The sequence below is a fragment of the Dendrobates tinctorius genome, unplaced genomic scaffold, assembly GCF_039654945.1.
Source record: "Dendrobates tinctorius isolate UK_male_01 unplaced genomic scaffold, ASM3965494v1 ptg000232l, whole genome shotgun sequence".
Classification (NCBI taxonomy): domain Eukaryota; kingdom Metazoa; phylum Chordata; class Amphibia; order Anura; family Dendrobatidae; genus Dendrobates; species Dendrobates tinctorius.
The window spans coordinates 15,925,071-15,949,694 of record NW_027361899.1 but is presented as its reverse complement, the minus strand read 5'-3'; the positions used below and the strand labels follow the sequence as shown (position 1 = coordinate 15,949,694).

At 46.8% G+C, this 24,624-nt stretch overlaps 1 protein-coding gene across 1 annotated transcript in view; it reads left to right on the top strand.

Moving 5' to 3' along the window:
- LOC141060084 (calpain-13-like) overlaps window positions 1-24,624 on the top strand; it is a 173,378-nt gene that overhangs the window by 100,331 nt on the left and 48,423 nt on the right. Inside the window, exons 14-17 of the mRNA XM_073556361.1 lie at window positions 219-421; window positions 7,193-7,261; window positions 11,914-11,982; window positions 13,768-13,836. Coding sequence (XP_073412462.1) covers window positions 219-421; window positions 7,193-7,261; window positions 11,914-11,982; window positions 13,768-13,836 — 410 coding nt within the window. The remainder of the gene's footprint in view (window positions 1-218; window positions 422-7,192; window positions 7,262-11,913; window positions 11,983-13,767; window positions 13,837-24,624) is intronic.

Below are 24,624 nucleotides of genomic sequence, written 5' to 3'. Positions count from 1 at the left end.
CGTATTCGTATTGTTTAGTTGTTCTCATCCAATATTTTGTTTTAAATTAGACATCGTTTTTTCATTCATGCCAAAATTTCCAGAAAAGAGACCAAATTTCTGGCTTTTTTCTGCTACTAGTCAGATAGAATTGACTACAAGCCATCATCCTTTTATATATAAATTAAAGTCTTATCACTTATATCTCACACTCAATTTCCTTTTTTTATGATATTTAGGATGCTATGACTGGGACCCAACAACAATATTCCCAGCACCTTGCAACAGAAGGCCTCATTCAAAAGACAAAACCGGTCAGAGAAATCACCGGATCTTTCACGGCTCAGCCGGGCACCTACGTCATTCTCCCCTTCACCCAACACAAGGGGCAAGAATCAAAATTCCTGCTGAGAATCTTTATAAAGACTTCGCAGATTGCTGAGTAATAATGTTTTTTTTAATTTATTTTGCTTTTCAAAGAATATATACAGTGGGGAAAAAAAGTATTTAGTCAGTCAGCAATAGTGCAAGTTCCACCACTTAAAAAGATGAGAGGCGTCTGTAATTTACATCATAGGTAGACCTCAACTATGGGAGACAAACTGAGAAAAAAAAATCCAGAAAATCACATTGTCTGTTTTGTTTTCATTTTATTTGCATATTATGGTGGAAAATAAGTATTTGGTCAGAAACAAAGTTTCATCTCAATACTTTGTGATATATCCTTTGTTGGCAATGACAGAGGTCAAACGTTTTCTATAAGTCTTCACAAGGTTGCCACACACTGTTGTTGGTATGTTGGCCCATTCCTCCATGCAGATCTCCTCTAGAGCAGTGATGTTTTAGGCTTTTCGCTTGGCAACACGGACTTTCAACTCCCTCCAAAGGTTTTCTATAGGGTTGAGATCTAGAGACTGTCTAGGCCACTCCAGGACCTTGAAATGCTTCTTACGAAGCCACTCCTTCGTTGCCCTGGCGGTGTGCTTTGGATCATTGTCATGTTGAAAGACCCAGCCACGTTTCATCTTCAATGCCCTTGCTGATGGAAGGAGGTTTGCACTCAAAATCTCACGATACATGGCCCCATTCATTCTTTCATGTACCCGGATCAGTCGTCCTGGCCCCTTTGCAGAGAAACAGCCCCAAAGCATGATGTTTCCACCACCATGCTTTACAGTAGGTATGGTGTTTGATGGATGCAACTCAGTATTCTTTTTCCTCCAAACACGACAAGTTGTGTTTCTACCAAACAGTTCCAGTTTGGTTTCATCAGACCATAGGACATTCTCCCAAAACTCCTCTGGATCATCCAAATGCTCTCTAGCAAACTTCAGACGGGCCCGGACATGTACAGGCTTAAGCAGTGGGATACGTCTGGCACTGCAGGATCTGAGTCCATGGTGGCATAGTGTGTTACTTATGGTAGGCCTTGTTACATTGGTCCCAGCTCTCTGCAGTTCATTCACTAGGTCCCCCCGCGTGGTTCTGGGATTTTTGCTCACCGTTCTTGTGATCATTCTGACCCCACGGGGTGGGATTTTGCATGGAGCACCAGATCGAGGGAGATTATCAGTGGTCTTGTATGTCTTCCATTTTCTAATTATTGCTCCCACAGTTGATTTCTTCACTCCAAGCTGGTTGGCTATTGCAGATTCAGTCTTCCCAGCCTGGTGCAGGGCTACAATTTTGTTTCTGGTGTCCTTTGACAGCTCTTTGGTCTTCACCATAGTGGAGTTTGGAGTCAGACTGTTTGAGGGTGTGCACAGGTGTCTTTTTATACTGATAACAAGTTTAAACAGGTGCCATTACTACAGGTAATGAGTGGAGGAAAGAGGAGACTCTTAAAGAAGAAGTTACAGGTCTGTGAGAGCCAGAAATCTTGATTGCTTGTTTCTGACCAAATACTTATTTTCCACCATAATATGCAAATAAAATGAAAAAAAACAGACAATGTGATTTTCTGGATTTTTTTTTCTCAGTTTGTCTCCCATAGTTGAGGTCTACCTATGATGTAAATTACAGACGCCTCTCATCTTTTTAAGTGGTGGAACTTGCACTATTGCTGACTGACTAAATACTTTTTTTCCCCACTGTATATGTACAATGTTCTGCAATCAAATAATGAAACTTTGAAATGGTGGTGGAAAGTAAATGGGTAACGTGGTCATATACTGTATTTTTCGCTTTGTAAGACGCACCTTTTTCCCCCCAAATTTGGGGGGAAAATAGGGGTGCGTCATACAATAGCTCTGTCCCCCGGTACTGCCAGGTGCTGCCGCACTCTGTCCCCCGGTGCTTGCCGCCGCGCTCTGTCATGTGCTGCGTGGGGGGCAATCCACTGCATAGGGCAAGCAAGCATGGATGGAACGGCAGAGCCCCCCATGCAGGACGGGACAGAGCGCGGCGGCAAGCACCGCGGGACAGAGCGTGGCGGTGGCAGCACCCGGCAGCACAGGGGGGGACAGAGCGCAGCATCAGCACCCGGCAGCACTGGGGGACAGAGCAGGCGGCAGCACCCGGCAGCACCAGGTACAGAGCGCAGCGGCAGCACCAGGAGGACAGAGCGGGCGGCAGCACCGGGGGACAGAGTGGGCGGTAGCAGCCGGCAGCACCAGGTACAAAGCGCGGTGACAACAACATCCGGCAACACTGGGGACATAGAACAGCGGCAGCATCGGACACCATCACATCAAAACACCCCCTCATCCTAGCAGCAACATTCCACTCCTGCCTCTTCCAGCTGCAACCCTGGGACCCCACTTCCCACCACACCCGGTAAGCAATAAGATGCCTAGTTTATAAGAAGCACCACCATTTTAATGAAAAAAAGTTTGGTTTTTTTTTCTCCTCAAAATTTGGGGTGCGTCTTATAATCCGGAGCGTCTTATAAAGCAAAAATATGGTAAAATCTGGTCAGTGATGCAGGAATCTCTTACACACGTTTTACAAAAAGTTGCATTAAACTTATCACATGTGAATTACACGTGAATGGGATTTTATGTCAGTTCTGCCAACTTTTTGTTTTTTAAAATATAGCAAAATGGGGTGTAGTTCTGCATGGCCACGTCAGATTCATCAAAATGTTCACCACAAATATGGTGTGTTATTTTTATAGAAATATACACTGGCCAGACCCTAATGCACAACATTCATTAAAAGGCGTAAGCCTCTTATTAAAATTGGGGGCATCTTAATTGGGCTTAATGTCACCTTACAATAGTAGCAAGGTGACATTAACCCCTTATTAATCCCACTTACTACCGCTACAGGGCAAGTGGGAAGAACCTGACAAAGCTCCAGAATAGGCGCATTTAATAGAGGCGCCTTTTCTGGGCAGCTGCAGGCTGCTGTTTTTAGGCTGGTGGGAGGGCCATATTAATGGCCCCTTACCAGACTGAAAATAGCAGCCCACATCTGTATAGTTTTGCCGGGTTGGTTACAAAAATAAGGGGGATCCCTTGTCGTTTTTTTATTCCTTCATTCTTCCCTGCTCGCCCTGTTGCCGGCAGAGCAGGGAGAATGACAGCCGAGTTCAGCACCACATGCAGGGGGACAGCGGCTTACAGTAGCTCACGGAGGACAGTGCACATTGTTCTCCGTTTGCACGTGTGTAGCACGTGTTGCGGGCAGTGTGTCCTTGTTAAAACAGACATGTCTGTGTGTTTTGCACACGGACATATGGTCCGTGAAAACACGCTGACATCTGCATAGACACATTTAGTTGAGTGTGTCTGCGTGTGTATGTGTCACCACACGTACCGGAGACACGATGTGTGAAAGAGGCCTTACCGCGCGGTGAACAGGGTAAAAAATCTATCACTGGAACTATTCGAGGGTTCCCTTGTTACTGATAGAACAAAGACTCTGGAAAAGCCACGCGGCTCCCACCCCCCTCAAATGAAATCCAGTGAATTCTGCGCTCCCAAATCAAAATGCCCCCCTCCTTCTGAGCCCACTGTGTCTAAACCACAGTAAGCGGCCACATGTTTGGCATTATTGTAGTGGTGAAAGAGCCCTTAATTTACGGGGTGCCTATCAACAGCAGCACAAGCTGGGCACAATGTATGGGGGCTCTCTACTGTATGGGGGCATAGTGTCTGGGCACTAAACTGACATCTTTGCAAATCTCCAGAATAAAGCCTGGTATGGATGTTACAAAATAGTCACCGTAGCCGTAGATGAATTCATTGAGAGGGGCAATTTCTACAATGGGGTCACTTTCGAGGTTTTTCTGCTCTTCTGGGACCTTCCGGGCTTCGTAAATGTCGCCCGTAAACTATTCTAGCAAAATAGCGCTCCTTCCTTCTTCTCTTCTCAGCCCTGATGTTTGGACAAACAGTAGCTTCTGACGACATATGGGGCATTGTCGCATTCGGGAGAAATTGCTCAATTAATTGTGGGGTCCAGTTTCACCTATTAACCCTTGCATACCTGACTAATTTGCAGAAAATGCAAAAATTACATTTTAACCACTAAAATGTTATATTTCCACGTCTCAATGTTATCAAATTCATTGAGGCACCTATGGGTTAAAAATACTCAGTACACCCCTAGATGAATTCATTAGGCAGTGAAGTTTCCAATATGGGGTCACCTGGGGGGATTTCTGCTGATCTGGCACCTCAGGGGCTCGGGTAATGGAGACCACAATCTAATCACACAGAATCTACATTCTAAAAGCCAAGCAGCGCTCCTTCCCATCCGATCACTGCCGTGTGTTCATACAGTGGTGTACAACTACATATGGTGTACCGCCACATTCGAGAGAAATTGCATAAACTGTGAGGTCCAGTTTCTCCCATTACTCCTAGTGTAAATTATAAATTTGGTTATCCATTGTGAAAACTACAAAATGGAGTGACTAAAACAACATTTTGGTGAAAAAAATGAACACTTTCAATGTGATGACCTAATGTTATCAAATTCTGTGTAGTATCTGGGGGTTCAAAATGCTCACTATACCCCTGGATAAAATCCTTGAAAGTTCTACTTTCCAAAATTGGTGTCACTTCCACTGTTTAGGCACATCAAGGGCTCTCCTAACACGACATGGCGTCAGCTCTTGATTCCAGCCATTTTTGCATTCAAAAATTCAAAGGAAACTATCACTTCCGAGCCCTGCGGCGTGCCCAAATAGTAGTTTACCCCCACATTTGGGCTATCAACATACTCAGGAGAAATTGTACAACAAATTTTGAGGTCCATTTTCTCCTGTTACCCCTGTGAAAGTAAAAAAATTAGGGTTAAATTCAAATGTTCATTTTTTTCCTTCTACATTGCTTCTGTGAAGCACTTGAAGGATTAATAAACTTATTGATTGTTGTTTTGAGTACCTTGAGGGGTACAGTTTTTAGAATGGTGTCACTTTTAGGGATTTTCTGTCATATAGGCTTCCCCCAAAGTCACTTTTAGGCTAAGTGCACACGTACCGGAACTCTCGCGGAAATTACCGCGAGAATTCCGGAATTCCAGTCCTCGGGAAAATCGCATTTTAAATTCCCGCTATTTTCCCGCGGAAAAACTAGCATTTTGCAAGCGTATTTAGCTTGCAGAATGCTAGCGTTTTCCAAGCGATCTGTAGCATCGCTTGGAGAACTGATTGACAGGTTGGTCACACTCGTCAAACATAGTGTTTGACGAGTGTGACCAACTTTTTACTACTGAGGCCGCCTATGCAGCATCAGTAGTAAAAGATAGAATGTAAAAAAAAAAAAAAATAGTGTTATTCTCACCCTCCGATGTCCCGTGCATCCGTTCCCAGTAATCCTTTGAGAAAATGCCCGCGATGACGTCCGTTCTCGCGGGATCGCGACGTCTCGCGGTCATTCGCGATGACGTCGCACGAATGACCGCGAGACTTCGCGATCCCGCGAGAACGGACGTCATCGCGAGCATTTTCGCAAAGGACTACTGGGAACGAGAGCGTGAAGAGAAGCGGGAAGGCTGCGCGGGACGCCGGAGGGTGAGAATAACAATATTTTTTATTTTTAAATTCTATTTTTTACAGGGATATGGTACCCAAAGCCCGGAGGACAGTCTCCTCTCCTCCGGACCATGGGTACCATCCGCAATTGTTCTGCTTACTTTCCGCATGGTGTGCACAGCCACATGCGGGAAATAAGCGGAACAATGCATTCCTATGGGTGCGGGATCGCCGCGATTCCGCAAATTAATGAGCATGCTGCGGTTTTTACCGAGAAGCGATTCTGCTGCGGTAAAAACCGCAGCATTAGCACAGCATTGCGGAATCCCATAGGAATGCATGGGATGCTTATTTTTCGCGTTTTCGCGGCAAAATCGCGGAAACGCGAAAAAACGCCACGTGTGAACTCAGCCTAAATGTGTGGTGGTCCCTAAAAAATGTTTTTGTAAATTTTGTTGGAAAAAATGAGAAATCGCTGGTCAACTTTTAACTCTTCTAACTTCCTAACAAAAACAAATGTTTAAAAAATGATGCAGATGTAAAGTAGACATGAAATGTTATTTATTAACTAATTTGTGTGACCTATCTCTCTGATTTAAGGGCATAAAAATTAAAAGTTTTAAAATTGCTAAATTTTCAAACTTTTTGCCAAATTTTAGATAGTTTCACTAATAAACGCAAGCCATATCAAAGAAATTTTACCGCTATCATGAAGTACAATATGTCAAGAAAAAAAATTCTCAGAATTGGCGGGATCCGTTGAAACGTTCTAGAGTTATAACCACATAAAGCGACAGTGGACCGAATTGACAAAAATTGGCCTGGTCATTAAGGGGATAAATTTAGAAAACTTTTATGAGTTGGGTCTTGCCATAATCGTACCGACCTGGAGAATCACGATGTCAGGTCATTTTTACCATACAATGGACATCATAACAAAAAATATTATAACAATGTCAGGACTGGGTTTTTTTGGTTTTGTTTTTATTTTTTTACCGTTTCCCCACTTTTGGACTGTTTTTTCACATTTCTCGGTACATTGTATGGTAATATGAACGGTGTCATTCAAAACTACAATTTGTGTAAGTAAACAAGCCCTCGTGCGGCTATGACACTGGGAAAAATAAAAAAGTTATGGCTCCAGGAAGAAGGGAGAGAAAAATATGAACGTGCAACCGATGAAAATCTCCTGGTCGTGAAGGGGTTAAAGGTTAATGGACTGATATAATTCTGCTGAATCTATGGGGTTGGTATTCAATAGATTGTATTATATCTGTTTTATATTTGTAGATCTCTAGAAACGGAACCAATGCTGAACGAAAAGAAACGAGAAATCCGTTCCAGCAGCATGCCGTCACAGTAAGTAGCCAGAAATTCACTGCCTAACACAACGCACTTGATGCACACTGTTAGGATTCGCTCACACTGGCGTAAATTCTATCATGCTAGGGAACCGGGCTGATTATGCCAATCACACAGGGATCACTGAGCCGAGCGTCATCTTACAGTGCGCTGATTCTGTCGCAGGAGAGAATCGCAGCACAGGTGTGGAGAAGATGGAAAACCTAACTTCTCCATCTTCTCCATTGTCTGTGTCTGAGGATAGCGGTCTGCACTTGGATGACATCCGAATGCAGTCCGATTGTTTCACTCGCACCTGTATCAGCATTCTGGAGTCACTCGCAGCATGCTGAAATTTTTTTTATCGTGTGAATCAATGAGAGAAAGAGCAACTCTGATCAGCTCTGCCCCATAGTATAACATTGGGCCGAGTACTATCCAATAAAATATCAGAGAGCACTCGGCTGCGTTATACGCCAATGTGAGCGAGCCCTTAAACTAACGAATTCCTATTCCATTCTGGCTTCTTTATGATGTTGATAGAGCTTGCGTCATCTGCTACTACTTTCAGCTGTAGATGCCTACATCCATGTTGGTGCTGGTCATCCACTTCCTTTTTTTATTTTATCTGTTTGAACAGGTCCATAGTTGTCTTCTTCTACAATGAATTGTATCTTCTCAGATTCAGGACAGGTCTTCAGCTAAGATATTATTTGTATTATTATTGTATTGTTAATAATAATAATAAAATAATACAAATGTTGATAATAATAATAATAATAATAATACACATATAATATTAGAAATAATGCAATAATAATATTTGTAATAATGATAATAATACAATACTTACAGCATAATAAAAAAATAATGATAATATTTGTATATTATTATTATTATTATTATTGTATTATTAATTATATTATTATTTGTATTTTCGTTTCTAGGTTTTGTCACCTGATTATTTTCTTTTTTGTATGTTTTTCATCAAAGAGATTCTTGAAAGTCTTTCCTAGCATCAAAGTTAAAGGGATTGTCCATGGCAGTATTTCATTGTAGTTATAGTGCTATTAAAAACAAAACAAATAGACACAAAAAACTATATGCTCACCTAACAGACCTCACTTTTCCTCCCTGCACTGATGCTTTAATTCCCTCAGCGGTTTTCTTACTTCATCCTCATGTGACCTCTGCAGCCCAACAGCGGCCACTGATTGGCTGCAGCCATGACGTTCCGTCTGAACAGGAGTGGCCACTAAACGGCAGCAGTGCCCACGTTGGCAATGGAGATGACATGGGGCGGTGTTCAATAAGTGCCAGGTCTGGTAGGTGAACTCCACGGACTCCTTGGTACAATAAAACATTGCAGTGAGCAAAAATCATCATTGGGGCCAGTTCTTTTGTTTGGTGGCCCGATACGGCTCTAATAATAACGCTACCCTGGACTGTATTACTATGTGCGTTTTTGTGTGTAATTGTAGATATTCAGACATTGAATCATTAATGGGAATCTGTCACCTCATTTTTGGCCTATGAGAAGCGGCCACCACCATCAGGGGCTTATCTACAGCATACTGTAGATAAGCCCCCGATGTAACCTGAAATATAAGAAAAACGAGTTATATTATACATACCGGGGGGGGGCGGTCTCGTGCGGTGGTGGGTGTCTCCCATCTTCTAGCGATGACGTCCTGCTCCATGCTTCTGCCGCGGCTCCTGCGCAGGCGTACTTACTCTGTCTTGTTGAGGTGCGCAGGTGCTGGATCTCTCTGTCCTTTCCCGGCGCAGTGCAGTACTCTGCTCTGCCCTCAACAGGAAAGAGTAAGTAAGCCTGTGCAGGAGCCGCAGCAGAAGCAAGGAGGAGGATGTCATCGCTAGAAGATGGGAGGCGCCGGACCGGACCGCAACACTCATCGGACGGTACCCCCGGCTGAGTATAATCTAACTCGTTTTTCTTATCTTTCAGGTTACATCGGGTGCTTATCTACAGCATTACAGAATGCATTACAGAATGCTGTAGATAAGCCCCTGATGGCTGTGGCCGCACCTCATAGGCCAAAAATTTGGTGACAGATTCCCTTTTAGCAAAAGGATTCGACCACTTCGCTACAGCAGCATCCCAGCTAGGCCTCTTTCACACATCAGTTTTTTGCCTTCAGGCGCGATCCGGCTTTTTTTTGTAAAACCGGATCCGGCAAAATGCAATGCCGGATCCGGTTTTTCCCCATTGACTTGCATTAGCGCCGGATCGTGCCGGATGGCATTGCGTTTCATCCGTTTTTTGCCGGATCCGGCAACTTGTCTCATTCCGGCGTCTGGAAAAAACGGCTACTGTAACGTTTTTTGTCTCCGGCGAAAAAGCCGGAAGCGCCGGATCCAGGAAAAGACGGATCCAGCCACCGGATCCAGTTTTTTTAAGTCTGCGCATGCTCAGATCCAATTGGCCAGCCGCCAGGAAAAGAGACGGATCCAGCAAAAAAACGGATCCGTTTCTACAGTTCTCCAAAATTTATGCCGGATCCGTTTTTTCTAAAAAAAAGCCGGATCCTGCCTGACGGCAAAAAACTGATGTGTGAAAGTAGTCTAAGTGTCAGATAAGTCACTTCTTGGTTCATATGCCTTCAATTCGCCCTAGGTTATATCAGCGGAGCTGGCACTTACCAGTGATTCTACTGAAATTAGTGCTCATGCTCACTATTACATTTGTCCATTCACATGGATTATACAAGATATTAATGTAAATGCTTTACATAAGTATCAGCTGGACACTTCAGTAATGAGATGCAAAACAATTGCATATGCCTCATATTTAATTTGTCAACAGGTTTTTGCTACCCCATCTGAGAGCAGTATAATATAGGGACAGAGATTCTGATTCCAGCGATGTGTCACTTACTGAGCTGTCTGCTCCAGCGTTGATAAAATCAGTGTTTTCTCTGCTTCACATCTAGCAGATCTCTGAATGCTGACCTCGGCATAACCCCGCCCACAGCACTGATTGGCAGTATTCTGTACACACTATACTGTACGTAGGCAGAAAGCTGCCAATCAGTGGGGGAGGCATGGTTGGACTACATACAGCAGGTTTACTAGTCCTGCAGATAAAACTGTGATTTTTATCAAAACTGCAGCAAGCCATCCAATGAGTGACACATCACTTGAATGAGTGTTTTTGTCTTTACATTACACACTGCTCTTAGATTAGGTCACAGATTTCCTTTAGCTGGATACTGACAATATAAAAAGTAATATCTAGTAAGTAATAGAATTGCATTTGTAGCGAAACTGGGTGGAAAATTAGTTCAAATCCTTGGAAATGTGCAGGATCTTCTGTCTGTCTGGATCTTGTCAGCGCCGGCGTGCAGCCTCTGCTGAGCAGGGACTCACCCGCACTATAGGGGGGCCCGGGGTCAGGTACAGCCGGAAAGCACAGATACACAGGACCTGTGGACGCTGAAGTTTAGCAAGCAGTCACAGGACCTACGGTCATGTGACTGCAAGGGGGTGGGGCTTAGCGTCCTGCTTTCAGAGATGGCAGGACACTATACAGAAATACTCAGAGTCAGGCAAAACGGAGGTCATACACAGAGATAGCAGTAAAGTACCAGGGATGAGACAGAACGGATAGTCAGGGCCAAGCAGAAGTCAAAACCAAACAGACATAGAAGGTACCAAGCAGAATCCAAAGCAATATCCAGAGAACAGACCGAGTCGTACACAGAGAATTAAGCAACCAGAACACAGCACTAACACACTCAGGGGTCACCACACAATGCCAAGGGCGAAAGTATAACTGACGGGGGATGGGAGCTTCCTGAGGCTATAAGAAGCCTCTCCCAGAACCAGGGAGAGGCCACAATCATAGCCCCAGGTGTGCAGGTAAACCTGCACCGGGATCACAACCTTTAACACCAGAAATGCCAGTCATCAGTACTGGTTCCATACATTAACCCCACGTGTGCGAGTCAAACCCGCACTGAGATCATGACACTGTCTTTATGGACAACACCCAGCACCATAATGGAGAGCCTAGTTTGATATGAGGCCTCTCTTTTCCTGGCAGTGGCTCTACCTACTAATGTCCTTACACTTTCATAAAACCCTCAGAAAATAACACAAGGGTGCAACGGCTGGCATTATGTCACAGTCTTGTCTCCTGATTGCAAAGATATTGATAGTCATCAATTACTTTTGACTCCTGACAACCATGTGACCGTACTTCCTTTTTTGTTAGTTCTGGATGGTATCCATCCATATTGTGTCCTCATCTTCTCCATGCTTCAGCTGTGATTGCATCTGTCCTTCATGGCTCCGGTTATTCTCTCCTATTCAACTCTTTTAAAACCTCCATAATTGTCCTCCCCTAGGAGTTGTTACGTCATCATAGAATGAGAGATCTTCATTTTGCTTAATTGTATTTCCTTTGGAAGATTTAGTCTTGATTTGGTCATTTACCCTCTGGGTTTTTGTTTTATTTTGTTTTTAATTTTTATTGTGTCAACAATTTTACATCTGAATATTTTTGCAAAAATCAAAGTTAAAAAGATCTCTATTAAAAGGGGCCACTTATTATGGTTGTTGATCTCATATCTCTTTAAAAAAATACAGTTACTCTTGAATATATTATATGTTCTGGAATATATTATGTCTGTTTTGTTATGTAATTCTAGATTTTCAGACAATGCAACAATGCTAAGTGAAAGGTTTCAAGACCTGTACTACAGGCGCTCCTCATTACAGTAAGTATCAGTTATGACGCTAGTCACTACTCACGGACAAGCCGTGAGATTCGGTAGTCATGAGGTCCGTGGTCAAAAACCAGGAGGGTACGTCATTGACAGAGGTGAGACAAAGACGTAGTCAAGGCACAGTCCAGGGTCTGAATTCCAAGAAGGTAGTGGATCAAGTCAAAAGGGCTAAGCAAATGCAAGAACAAAATCAAATCTGAGGTCAAGCAACAAAAATCTGAAGACTAGGAACAAAGAGCATACACACGCCTACTGAGCAAAGATACATTTGGCAGCAATCTAAGGCACAGAGCTGGCTAGATAGCCAGATAATTACTCTTAACAGGAGACACATGGATGATGCACACCCTGGTCCTATTTGGACGACTAAACTGTCGCTCAAGACACTGACACCATCACCATACTGACAGCTCAGCACGCCATTGTCCGAGATTGGACTCCATAACTGTCATTCACTGTAAACAGACACCTGGATAGCAGGAATCGTGGCCGAGGTCAGAATTGCAAGAAGGTAGCAGATCACGAGAAAAGGGCTAGGCAAACACAAGTTCAAAGGCAAATCCAAGGTCAAGCAACAAAGATCAGAAAACAAGGCTAGGAGCATAGAGCACACACACCTCTTGAGCAATGCTACAATTACCAGTAATATGAGGCAGAGAGCTGGTTAAATAGCCAGATAATTACTCTGGACAAAGTACACATGGATGTTGCTTCGGCACACTGTTGTCCTGATTGGATGTTTTATCGGATAGCACTCTGCCCAATATTATAATATGGGGCAGTGCAAACCTGTGATTATTTTGTCATGGCGATTCGACAAGAGAAAACAATGGCAGCATGCTGAAAGTGCATCTGACATTTGGACCACGCAAACTGATTCAAGTCTATGGGTGCTTATAAAACATTGGACTGCACTCAGATGTCATCCACGTACACGCACATAGACAATGGAGAAGATAGAGAAATTAAGATCTCCATCTTCTCCACACCTTTTCTGTGTGAAAATCAGATCACACTAAGGTAACACTGGGATTAAACTCTGACAGAGTTTGAGCCGAGTGTTGTTATCATAACCATCCTGATTCTCTTGCATGAGAAAATATACAACAGTGTGAGCAAACCCTATTAATGATTATTGATTTGCTTCTCTTAGGGCTCGTGCAGACGACTGTAAAAATTGGACGAATGCTATCCGCTATTTTGACAGCTAGCGCCCATCTCCATATTGTTTTATGGGACTGTACAAATATCCAATTGTTTTCCTCGGACCAACTCTGACCAACTAAGATCGCAGCATGCGCGAGTTGCATCCCATTATCCGATAGCACTTGGTCATTGGAGTCTATGGGACCATGGTTAACATTGATCCAATTTTCACTGACAGGCTGAATGGAAAAGATGGAGAAACTTTTTTTTTTCCCTTCTCCACTCAGAAATTCAGATTATATCAGATCACACGCTGATGACCCTCCGATCAAACTCGTGTGACTCTAACCTTACTGAGATCCATCAACCCTTTTTTTCCAACCAGTGGCTATAGCCAATAATGTTTTCAGACCTTTAAGACATTCTCAGAGTAAAAAAGCAAGAGTAAAATGGGCCAACACATAAACTCATCAAATGGGTTTGGACTCCAGCCAGTCATATGACGGACGCTTCTAGCTTGAAATGGTGTCAATATTTCTTGTCTCCTCTTCTTTTAAATTCCCTTTTAGCCAAAATTGTTTCAGGGCTTCCCTGGAATACATTATAATGTGTCCTTGTGTCTAATTGCAGATATTCAAACAATGAAGCAATGTTAAGTGAAAGGAGCAGAGAACTCTCCCACAGGCGCCTCTCATCACCGTAAGTACCAGATCAGTCACTATTAATACATATGGTATACTTTGGTAAACTGAGGAATTCTGTCTCCCCCCATTCTTTACCAGTGGGGCTGCCATTTACCATCCAGACTAATTAGCGCCCACTATGGCATATAGTATAATGTGTGTTAGTGATGAGCTAGTGTGCTTGCACATGCTCGGTACACGATCAAGCATCCCTGGCGCTCAGGCACCTGCTCGAGTCCCTGCCCCGCATGTTTTGCATCTGTTTTTCAGCCACTAAATATGCAGGGATTGCTGCCAATCATGGTAATGCCGTAGCCCTGTTGGCTACTGGAATGACTGTGACTGGGTGGCCACATCACGTCATTGAGTGTATATAAGATGTGATGCTCGTCACACTGTACCCCAGAAAAAGAGTAAGGAATGTTGCTGCAGAAGCAAAAGTTAGAATTACAGGCTTAGTCACTGTTTATTATATTACAATTCTAAAACCAACAATCCTTATTAGGGCTACATGTATTCTATTCAATACCGCTGTTAGCTGTACTATTTAGTATAGGGATATCTGCTGGAGAAGGGATAGTATTGCTTTAGAGGCCTTCCTGCAGAAACCTAAAACCAAAACACCTTTTCAGGCCTACATTCTTTTCTATTCTAGCCCCTAGTACTACCACTTTTATCTGCATATGTGGCACCCCTGAGGGTCCAGTCGCCACAGAGGTACTGCACCTCCTCCTGAGGTGTAGCATCCAACTTTCCAGGTAAGATGGTAACACCTGACCAGACTCCAGCACCTGCACCCAGCACAGACACCTTAGAACAGCAGAGCACCCTCTTTGGCCCCTGCTTGGTTCATAAAGGGTGCTGGGAGGTGGGTGGAGCTTAGTTTGCACTAGAGGAGAGAAAAACTGATAGGAAGTCAGGAGCAGTTCCCCAGAGGGGGAAGCAGTGAGAGGACGTGTAGGCACCAGCCTCCTGTGAGCTGGAGCTGCTGGGAAGGAAAGGAAGAGAAAGATCAGTTCTTCAGAAGAATAGAAAGGAAAGGACGGAATGTGTGGAGGAGAGCTGGGGACTAGGGCTAGAGCAGAGCCCTTCCCTAAGTTAATGCCCCAAAGGCCAGGTGCTGGTATCCGAGGCTGTGTGAATGCTAATGGTTCTACAGCAGATACCAGAGGAATAGAAGTTGTGACCACTTTATTCCCACCTAAGACTCGACGACACAGTAGCAACATGTGTGAGCCGGGACATGATTGTAAGGAGTCCCCGAAGTAGGCTACAGCTGCCTGTCAGTGGAGTTCTAAGTAACAGCAAGAAAGAGGAACTTGAGTGTAATTCATAACTGCAAGTACTTCAGATTAGCGCTAGTAAGGAGACGTTCAGAAAAGGAACACGGAAGGGAGTGCTGGAAGGGTGTACTCCATCTGCCTAGGAGTTGGCTGAGCCCCTGACCTGGAGGACACAGCACTGAAGCAGGCATCTGTGTATGCCAGAAATGTGAGTAAAGCTTTGTAACCTTCTCAGCACTGCTACATCTCTGTGCCTATAAAAAAGGGGGGGAAACAGAAGCGCACAATAGGGTCTTATCCAATGATATAAACCGTTTCACAAAAATGGATCCACTCACCTGGTTAAGTTGTGTGAAACACAACAACCATGAACACAAATGGGTAGAACCTGATGAACTGCAGCAATCAGCCGGTCACTTGAATTGTATATATAAGAAGAAAGAAAGAAATCCGGCTTTCAAGATCGCGCTGTTCCAATCCAAAAGAAGTAAATCCAAGGACCAAGCGGTAATAAATAACTTCTTTTTTATTCCATGAACTCAGTTCATGGAATAAAAAGATGGATTTTTGGTTCTTACCGTAAAATCTCTTTCTTGGAGCCTTCATTGGGGGACACAGAATACCATGGGTGTATGCTGCTGCTGCTAGGAGGCTGACACTATGCAAAAACAAGAAAATTAGCTCCTCCCCGGCAGTATACACCCACCGACAGGCACCAAGCACCTCAGTTGGTGAAAAAGCAGTAGGAGAAGCAACGAGAAAAACTCGAACCATATGTACCAACCCAACAAGGGACTCTAAGACCCAACACGGTACAACTTAAACAGGGAGGGTGCTGTGTCCCCCAATGAAGGCTCCAAGAAAGAGATTTTACGGTAAGAACCAAAAATCCATCTTTCTTTATCGCCTTATTGGGGGACACAGAATACCATGAGACGTCCCAAAGCAGTCCCAAGGGTGGGAACAGCAAAAAGGAACGAAAGTAACCGAAAGGCTCAGGTCGGCCGGTGAGCCACCGCCGCCTGCAGAACCTTCCTACCAACCACAGCATCAGACGAAGCCTGGGTATGAACCCTGTAGAACCTCGTGAAGGTGTGCAAAGATGACCAGGTTGCAGCCTTGCAAATTTGCATGGCCGAGGCCTGGTGACGAGCAGCCCACGAAGCCGCCAAAGCCCGGGTGGAATGAGCTCTTACTCCCGGAGGGGGCCGCTTTTCCTGAAGACGATACGCTTCCAGAATGGTAGAAGGAATCCAGCGAGCGATCGTGGATTTGGAAGCCGGAAGGCCCTTCTGGCGACCTTCAGAGATGATCAGCAAGGAATCGGACAGACGAAAGGAAGAGGTCCTGGCAAGATAGACACGCAGGGCTCTAACTACGTCCAGTTTGTGGAGAGACTTCTCAAGAGGATGAGATGGAGCCGGACAAAAAGAAGGAAGGACGATATCCTCATTGATATGGAAAGCGGAAACCACCTTTGGAAGAAAAGAAGGAACGGGCCTGAGGACGGCTTTGTCCTGAAGAATGAGGTAAGGGGAACGACATGACAAGGCCGCCAATTCAGAAACTCTTCTGATGGATGAAATGGCGATCAAAAAGGTGACCTTCCAAGAGAGAAGGGACAAAGGAATGTCCTGGAGAGGCTCGAACGGCGCCTTCTGGAGCGCGCTAAGGACGAGGTTGAGATCCCACGGGTCTATTGGCGAATGATGAGGGGGAGCCACGTGGGAAACCCCTTGTAGAAAGGTCTTGACCTGTGGTAGAGAAGCTTGCTCTCTTTGGAAGAGGACAGAGAGAGCGGAAACCTGGCCCTTGAGCGTACTGAGGGACAGACCCGCGTCTAACCCAGCCTGAAGAAACCCTAGGATAGACGGGATAGAAAAAGACATTGGAAAGACTCTTTTATCATCGCACCAACGGAAAAAAGCCTTCCAGTACCTATAGTAAATGCGGGAAGAGGCTGGTTTCCTGGCTCTGATCATAGTTTGAATAACCTGACTGGACAGACCTGATTCCTTCAGAATTGCGGTCTCAACGGCCATGCCGTCAAACTCAGAGACTGAGAATTCTCGTGGTAAAGGGGGCCTTGCGAGAGAAGGTCTGGACGGTCCGGAAGCCTCCAGGGAACGTCCGCGAGCATGTTGACCAGTTCCGCGTACCAAGGCCGTCTTGGCCAATCTGGAGCGACTAGAATCACTGGTACGCCTTCCGATTTTATCTTTTTGACCACCCGAGGGATCAATGCCAGAGGCGGGAACAGATACGGAAGTTGAAACTGGGACCACGGAGTCACCAGTGCGTCGCATGCGACGGCTAGAGGGTCCCTGGACCTGGCTACGAACTGCGGCACCTTGTGGTTCATCCGAGATGCCATGAGATCGACATCCGGGGTGCCCCAACGGTCGCATATCTGAGAGAAAACCGCGGGGTGCAGGGACCATTCGCCGGACGCTAGGCCCTGGCGACTCAGAAAGTCGGCTGCCCAATTTTCCACCCCTGGAATATGGACGGCAGAGATCGTCGGAACGTAAAGTTCTGCCCAGCAGAATATCTTGGCCACTTCTGACATTACTTGTTTGCTGCGCGTGCCCCCCTGATGGTTTATGTACGCCACGGCCGTGGCGTTGTCCGACTGAATACGGACCGGCTTGCCGGAGAGGAGGGGCTGCCAGTGAAGAAGGGCCAGGAAAATTGCCCTGATCTCCAAAAGATTGATTGGAAGGAGAGACTCCTGTGACTTCCAGCGGCCTTGGGCCGCTTTCTGATGGAACACGGCTCCCCATCCTAGAAGGCTCGCATCGGTGGTGATGATTCGCCACTGAGGCGGAAGGAAGGACCTCCCTTGGAGAACTGACGCTGGCCGTAGCCACCAAGTGAGAGACTGCCTCACTCTGAGAGGAAGCCGAATAGGACGGTCCAAGGACCTCATGGTCTTGTCCCAGGCTGAAAGCAGAGACAGCTGGAGGGGGAGAAGGTGAAACTGCGCAAAGGGCACTGCTTCCATGGAGGCCACCATCTTCCCCAGGACCTTCATGCAGAACCGAATGGGAATGGGAGCAGGCCTCTTGAGAGTTCTGATGCCCTTGGACAGAGTTGTAAATTTTTCCTTTGGAAGAAAAACACGGGCTAGGTCCGTGTCGAATTCCATACCCAGAAAGGTCAGACGCTGGGTGGGGATCAGAATGGACTTCTCGTTGTTGACCAGCCAACCTAGGCGGCTGAGAGTGTCCAGGGTTATCTGAAGGCTCCGGAGACAGTCCTGGCGAGACGAACCCTTGATCAAAAGATCGTCCAGATAAGGGATGATGAGGATCCCTCTGGAGCGAAGGATGGCCATGACGAAGGAAGAGCTGTGAACTGAAAGTGGTCTCCCTGAAACGCAAATCGAAGATACTTCTGATGTTGCACACATATTGGAATTATGCAGATAGGCATCCCGAATGTCCACCGAGCAGAGAAATTCCCCGGGCTCCATGGAAGCAATCACCGACCGAAGAGACTCCATCCTGAAATGAAGAATCTTCACGTGGCGATTGAGCAATTTGAGGTCCAGAATAGGACGAAGAGAGCCGTCTTTCTTCGGGACTACAAAGAGATTTGGAGTAGAACCCGGAAAACCGTTCGTCTGAGGGAACGGAAACAATGACTCCGGCGGAAAGAAGGGAGGAAATGGCCTGCAGAAAACCCGGAATCTGGGCCCGCTGTCGCGGAGGCCGAGACCGGAAAAACCGTCTGTTCGGGAGTGAAGCAAATTCGATTTTGTAACCGGATGCGACGAGTTCTCTGACCCAAGCGTCGTCTACAACGGACAGCCAAGCATCCGCGAAAAAGGAAAGTCTGCCGCCCACCCTGGAAGAAATTCCAGGTGGGGGTGACCCGTCACTTAGACGAAAATCTGCCAGAATTGGCTCCTGCAGATCTGGAATATTGTCCTCTAGATCTCCAGCGAGGAGTGGGTTTGTAGGAAGGTTTCCTCTGATCCCGGTCCCTGGTGGCAGGCGGCCGATCCTGTTGAGTGGCTCTCTCCGTGGCAGAGAAGGGACGAAAGGGCCTGAATGGTCGAAACCCCCTTCTGTTGAAGGGACGTTTTGGTCGAGACTGGGGAAGCGAAGTACTTTTACCTCCAGTGGCATCTGAAATTATCTGATCCAGCTTTGCTCCAAAGAGCCTAGAGCCATGGAATGGCAGATTGGTAAGCGACTTTTTCGAAGTAGTGTCCGCATTCCATGACTTTAGCCAAAGGACTCGGCGTACAGCTACTATGTTGCTGTTAGCCCTTGCTATGCAGCCGGCAGCGTCCAAGGAGGCGGCCAAAAGGTATTTTCCCGCCTGGTTAATCTGATCTGCAAGATCTGCCAATTCGTCTTGAGGAGCTGACGCTAAGATGCCTCTGCGAAGAATTTTTGCCCAAGCGGAAATGACCTTCGCCACCCAGGCGGATGCGAAAATAGGGCAGAGAGAGGCCCTAGATGCCTCAAAGATAGACTTAGCCAGAGATTCAATCTGCCTGTCAGTAGGATCTTTGAGCGATGCCCCGTCTGGCAGAGAGAGCACCGTTTTAGAGGCTATCCGGGATACTGGAGGATCTACCTCTGGAGCCTTGGACCACTTTGAAAGCAGTTCTGCGTCAAAGGGGTACAGAACGTCCAAATACTTGCGCCCTGAGAAACGTTGCTCAGGGCGCTCCCAGTGTTTGGATAAGGTAGTATCGAAATCGTTGTGATTGGGAAAGGTTCGGGACGGAGGTCTGGCTCGTCTAAGGAGAACCGAGCTTTCCTGAGCTGGAGCCTCATCCTGTCTAAGTTTTAGTGTTTGGAAGATAGCTGCAATAAGACTATCGACCATGTCCCGCGTTTTAGAAACGCTGTTCCCCTCTGAGCTAGCTTCCGAATGAGAATCATCGCCTGACTGAAGGCTGTCATCCGAGGAAGGAGAAGGAGGCCTGGGAGCGGAAGGGCCCTGCGAGCTCGAAGACGAAGTGGACAGAGCCCGCTTCCTAGAAGTCCTTCCCTGTCTGTCTCTCTGAAGGTCGCGGTCAGGTGCGGACGACTCACCCCGAGAGGTGGTCGGGGCAGAGGTGGCTGAGGATAGCTGAGGTAATCGTTCTAAGACCTGGACCAGCGACTGAGATACTTTTGTCAAGTCAGAAACAGACTGTGACATTGTAACGGCCCACTCCGGGGGGAGAGAGGAGGGAAGAGCGCCCTCCGCCCGGGACTCTGTGCGTTCCTGAGATGCTGACATATTGGAAGGACTGCAGGGGGGGCAGAATGGGGACGACTGACCCGATGCCCACTTCTTTTTACAGCGCGCACAGGCATAATAGGTAGCGGTGGGCCTGAAGCAGAGATCCCCTGAAGGGTTGGGCATAAGTGAACTGCACTGTATGGCCGCAGAAATTAGGGAATAACTGCCGAGGAGAGCTAATCCCTGTCCCAGAGCCGAGCCTACCGAGATTCTGTGAGCAGCAGAAGAAACGCTGAAGTGTCCCCCAAGCAGCGCAGGAAGGAGTGAAAAACCAGGAAATCCTTGTGCTGGAAGATGGGGGCGGAGCTTAGCGGCTGCGCCGTGATTGGCTAACAGCGACGGAGAGGGCATGACAGAAAGGAGAGGCTGGCATCTCAAAGAGAAAGAAGCCCTGTGATGGGCTAGAAAAAGCGCGCTGAAAAGAGCGCGCTCAGGAAGGGAGGAGGGAGCAGAGAAATTCCCCTCGCTGAGGGGAAAGTGAAAGTGAAAGTGACGGCGCCGCAACCCCATGCCTACCCCGACATACCGCGCTCAGGAAGCAATATGACAGCGGTCCCCTGCTTGCGACGCTGCTGCGGTGAGTGAAGGGATCCCCATGAGCGCGCGGCAGGCAGAAAGGGCGGGAGATTCAAAAACTGTGGACCTGTAATCCCAGGGTCCAACTTCTCCCATGCACTGAAGCCTATGCGGGGCCGGAGGGAACGTACAGGCACTTACCTGACGTCCCTGAAGAGGATGACCACAGGGGCCCACGGGGAAACGGCAGGCCGCTGGGAGGGGAAGGAGTCCTCTGTACCCGCATCCTGCAGAAGACGGCTTGAACCACCTGCGATCGCCGTCTTCCTCTCAGCCCTGTCCCGAGAGAGGGGTGAGGAGGGGGATTCGGCAAGGACCAGCCACCTGTCCACAACCCTTATCACCGGAAGGTGATAGGGAAAAGTCCTGCCTGCGGTACTGAGAGTTGCGATGTGGGTGACACCACACTGCTCGCTCAGCCGCACGATATAGGAAATCAGGGTGATAAGTATACCCTGTTTCCCAACGGAAAAAACCTAAAAGATAAAAGAAGAAAGGATTAAAAAGTTCAAACTAAACCTGAAAGGAAAAATTGGATTAATAACTGCGGATCTGGGGAGATCCCGGTCCGCCTCCTACAGACACTAAGCACAAACTGAGGTGCCTAGTGCCTGTCGGTGGGTGTATACTGCCGGGGAGGAGCTAATTTTCTTGTTTTTGCATAGTGTCAGCCTCCTAGCAGCAGCAGCATACACCCATGGTATTCTGTGTCCCCCAATAAGGCGATAAAGAAAAGAAGTTATTTATTACCGCTAGGGATGGGCGAGTCTACTCGCTAGGACTCGTTACTCGGCGAATAGTAAGGGACTCGCTGGACTCGTTACTCGGCGAGTCTCCCAGTGATTACTCGCACAGTAACGAGTCCAATGCAAGTCAATGGCAATCCTAGTTTTGTCAGAGTTTTTTTTCTCACTCGCTAGACTCGCTATATCACATCGCTGTCAACAGCGAGTCTGAGCGAGTCTGAGCGAGTCTACGATTCCGAGTCCTGTATACTGGATTCGGGACTCGCTTATACAGAATCTGTTATGTTCCTACAAGTTTCCAAGACAGCCTATGTCAACACACAGCGATTGTGAGCGAGTCTGAGCGAGTCTACGAATCCCGAGTCCTGTATACTGGATTCGGGACTCGCAAATATAGAATCTGTTATGTTCCTACAAAGCTTCCGAGAAAGCCTAGCGTGTTAGGTCAGAAAACTTTTTTAGATGGACAAGCATGTTAGCCAATCATATTCAGTAATGTTGGTTGTGGCAGGACTATGATTGGCTTCTGTCCATCGTGATGCCTATGTCATGTATGAGAGGCGAGGCTGTATATAAGCCTTTTCCACCGCCATTTCCTCTACATTCCTGAGAGATCTGAGATAGAGCAGGGTGAGGTAGATGCTTGAGCAGATCATAGGGATTGTCAGTTAGTGTAGGGAAACTTCAAGATTCCTTATATTAAACCCAAACAGCTCTTCTGAGAGCTACCAGGAGGACAGAGGAGTACTGTGTAGACTGTAGGCAGGCAGGCAGGGAGGATCAAGCCTTACAGTGCAGTGCACAGTGCAGGGACTAGTGTGCAGCTTCACTGCTAGGTGTCAGCACACACACTTACCCCGCCAGCAAGTGACGCATACAGCACCACCTAACTCCATCTCGGTGACTGTGCATTTGTCAACAATGTCACAAAAACCACAATTTCCCAAAAAAGAGGTTGCAAAGGGACGAGGTCGTGGCCGTAGCAGTGCAGGGAACATCACTTGAGCGATCTCCCTCCAGGCTGTAGTCCGCTGGATGTTATGCCCATAGGCAGGGTCAGTGGGGAGCCAAAGCAGGGGCCGAGCCTCCACCAGATCAATCAACTGCAGCGTGTTGACAGTGACACGGGCCATGATTGCTCTGTATTGCTCTGTGTGTGTGTGCGTATGTCAACTCGACTCGGATTATTTCCTGTTTGCTCAAAGCATGGTGTGTGCTAGAGAAAATCGCTTCCCTTGCCTCATCGGCGCTAAATAAGACAAACAAATGAGAGTTTGGACTCGGACACAGCAGCAACAAACTGTTGCGAGTGGGGTTTACAAATCGCCAATGCAAGCGCTTTCCGAGACACATCTGCGATTTGTAAATCGCACATTACTCGCTAAGACTCGCTTCCCCATTCATTAACATTGGACTCGCTAGACTCGCAACGAGTAGCGAGTCCCGGGCTCGGACTCGCTAGAGTCAAGCGATTCCGAGTAATTTAGGACTCGCCCATCACTAATTACCGCTTGGTCCTTGGATTTACTTCTTTTGGATTGGAACAGCGCGATCTTGAAAGCCGGATTTCTTTCTTTCTTCTTATATATACATCTCTGTGCCTGAACACTACACCATCTACATCAACATCACTATAGTTGCCCTGGGACTACAGCTCTCCATGTGGAGAGCTATTATACCTCTGCTGCATCCCACTATCTGTCCCAGAGGATCTGCACTGCAGCGCTGGTCCCCTTCTAACCAGATACCACAGGTGGCGTCACAAACTTATCTACACATAAACTTTATTCAGCATCCATCTTTCTATTTTACATGGACACTCAGGGCCACGGACCGGGTCACTGCCACCACGACACTTCCCCTTTAAGACAGCGGCCCAGTGCCGAGTAAGTACCCCACTTGCCCTGGGGGTGATCCACATACCTAATTTAATATGTGCACATGTGCGGTAAGGGACGGGGAAGTGGACTTGCTGCTGATGGAGCATGCAGAAGCCGAGGCCGTGGGTCAGGTGAAACTTTGCCTACGGCGTGAGCATAGCAAACATGCTGAACAACGAGACCTAGCTACCTGTCCCACCTTGCTAGGGGGGCACGGGACTCCACTCTTGAAGCCAGAACAGTGCACACAGGTGATTGCTTCAACAGCAGATAATGCTTCCAGTATGTTTCCCAGCACCACCCTGTCTTCTACATGGTCCAGTCTTACTAGTTAAGTCTGGACCACATAATCCTCACCCTGATCCTCCTGCCTCCCACCATGGCGACTCCCAGGAGATAAGTGATCCCACACTCAAACACTCTTAGAAGCTCTTTTGCATTTCCATTTATCGTTTCTTTCCTTTCGTCCTGCATGTTTAAAGAGGGACATGTGGAGCTTGTGATGCCAAATATTTGAGCAGCCACGGTCAGTACAAATTGATGGTGGGAAACGGCAATTAGTGTCTCAAATGATAGATGATGATGATGAGAAACAGTTGTCAACAAGTGATGATGTTAAGTCAACAAGATAGGAGGACCAGAGTTTGGAAGTGGGAGACGAGGTGGTGGACCAAGAAGTCACTGACCCAACCTGGGAAGGTGCCATGCAGAGCGAGTACCGCAGGGCAGAGGGGGAGTTATCTGAAGCACCGCAACAAGCAGGAGGAGGCAGTGGGTTGGCCAAAAGGGAGAAGGTGAGAAACTGTTTCCCTGAGCACCCACAGGTGACAAGATCCAAGGTTAAGGGGTAGGTGTTCCCCAGTCTGGCATTTTTTTAAAGAAAGTACAGAAGACAATAAAACGGTCATTTGCAACCTATGCTTTACCAAGATCAGCAGGGGCCTGACCACTACCAGCACGATCACCACCAGCATGCTCAGGCACATGACATCCAAGAATCCGATCTAGTGGGCCGAACGCCGGGGGCAACAATCAGTGTCTGTGGGTGACATCACTGCCTTTTCCCATGTTC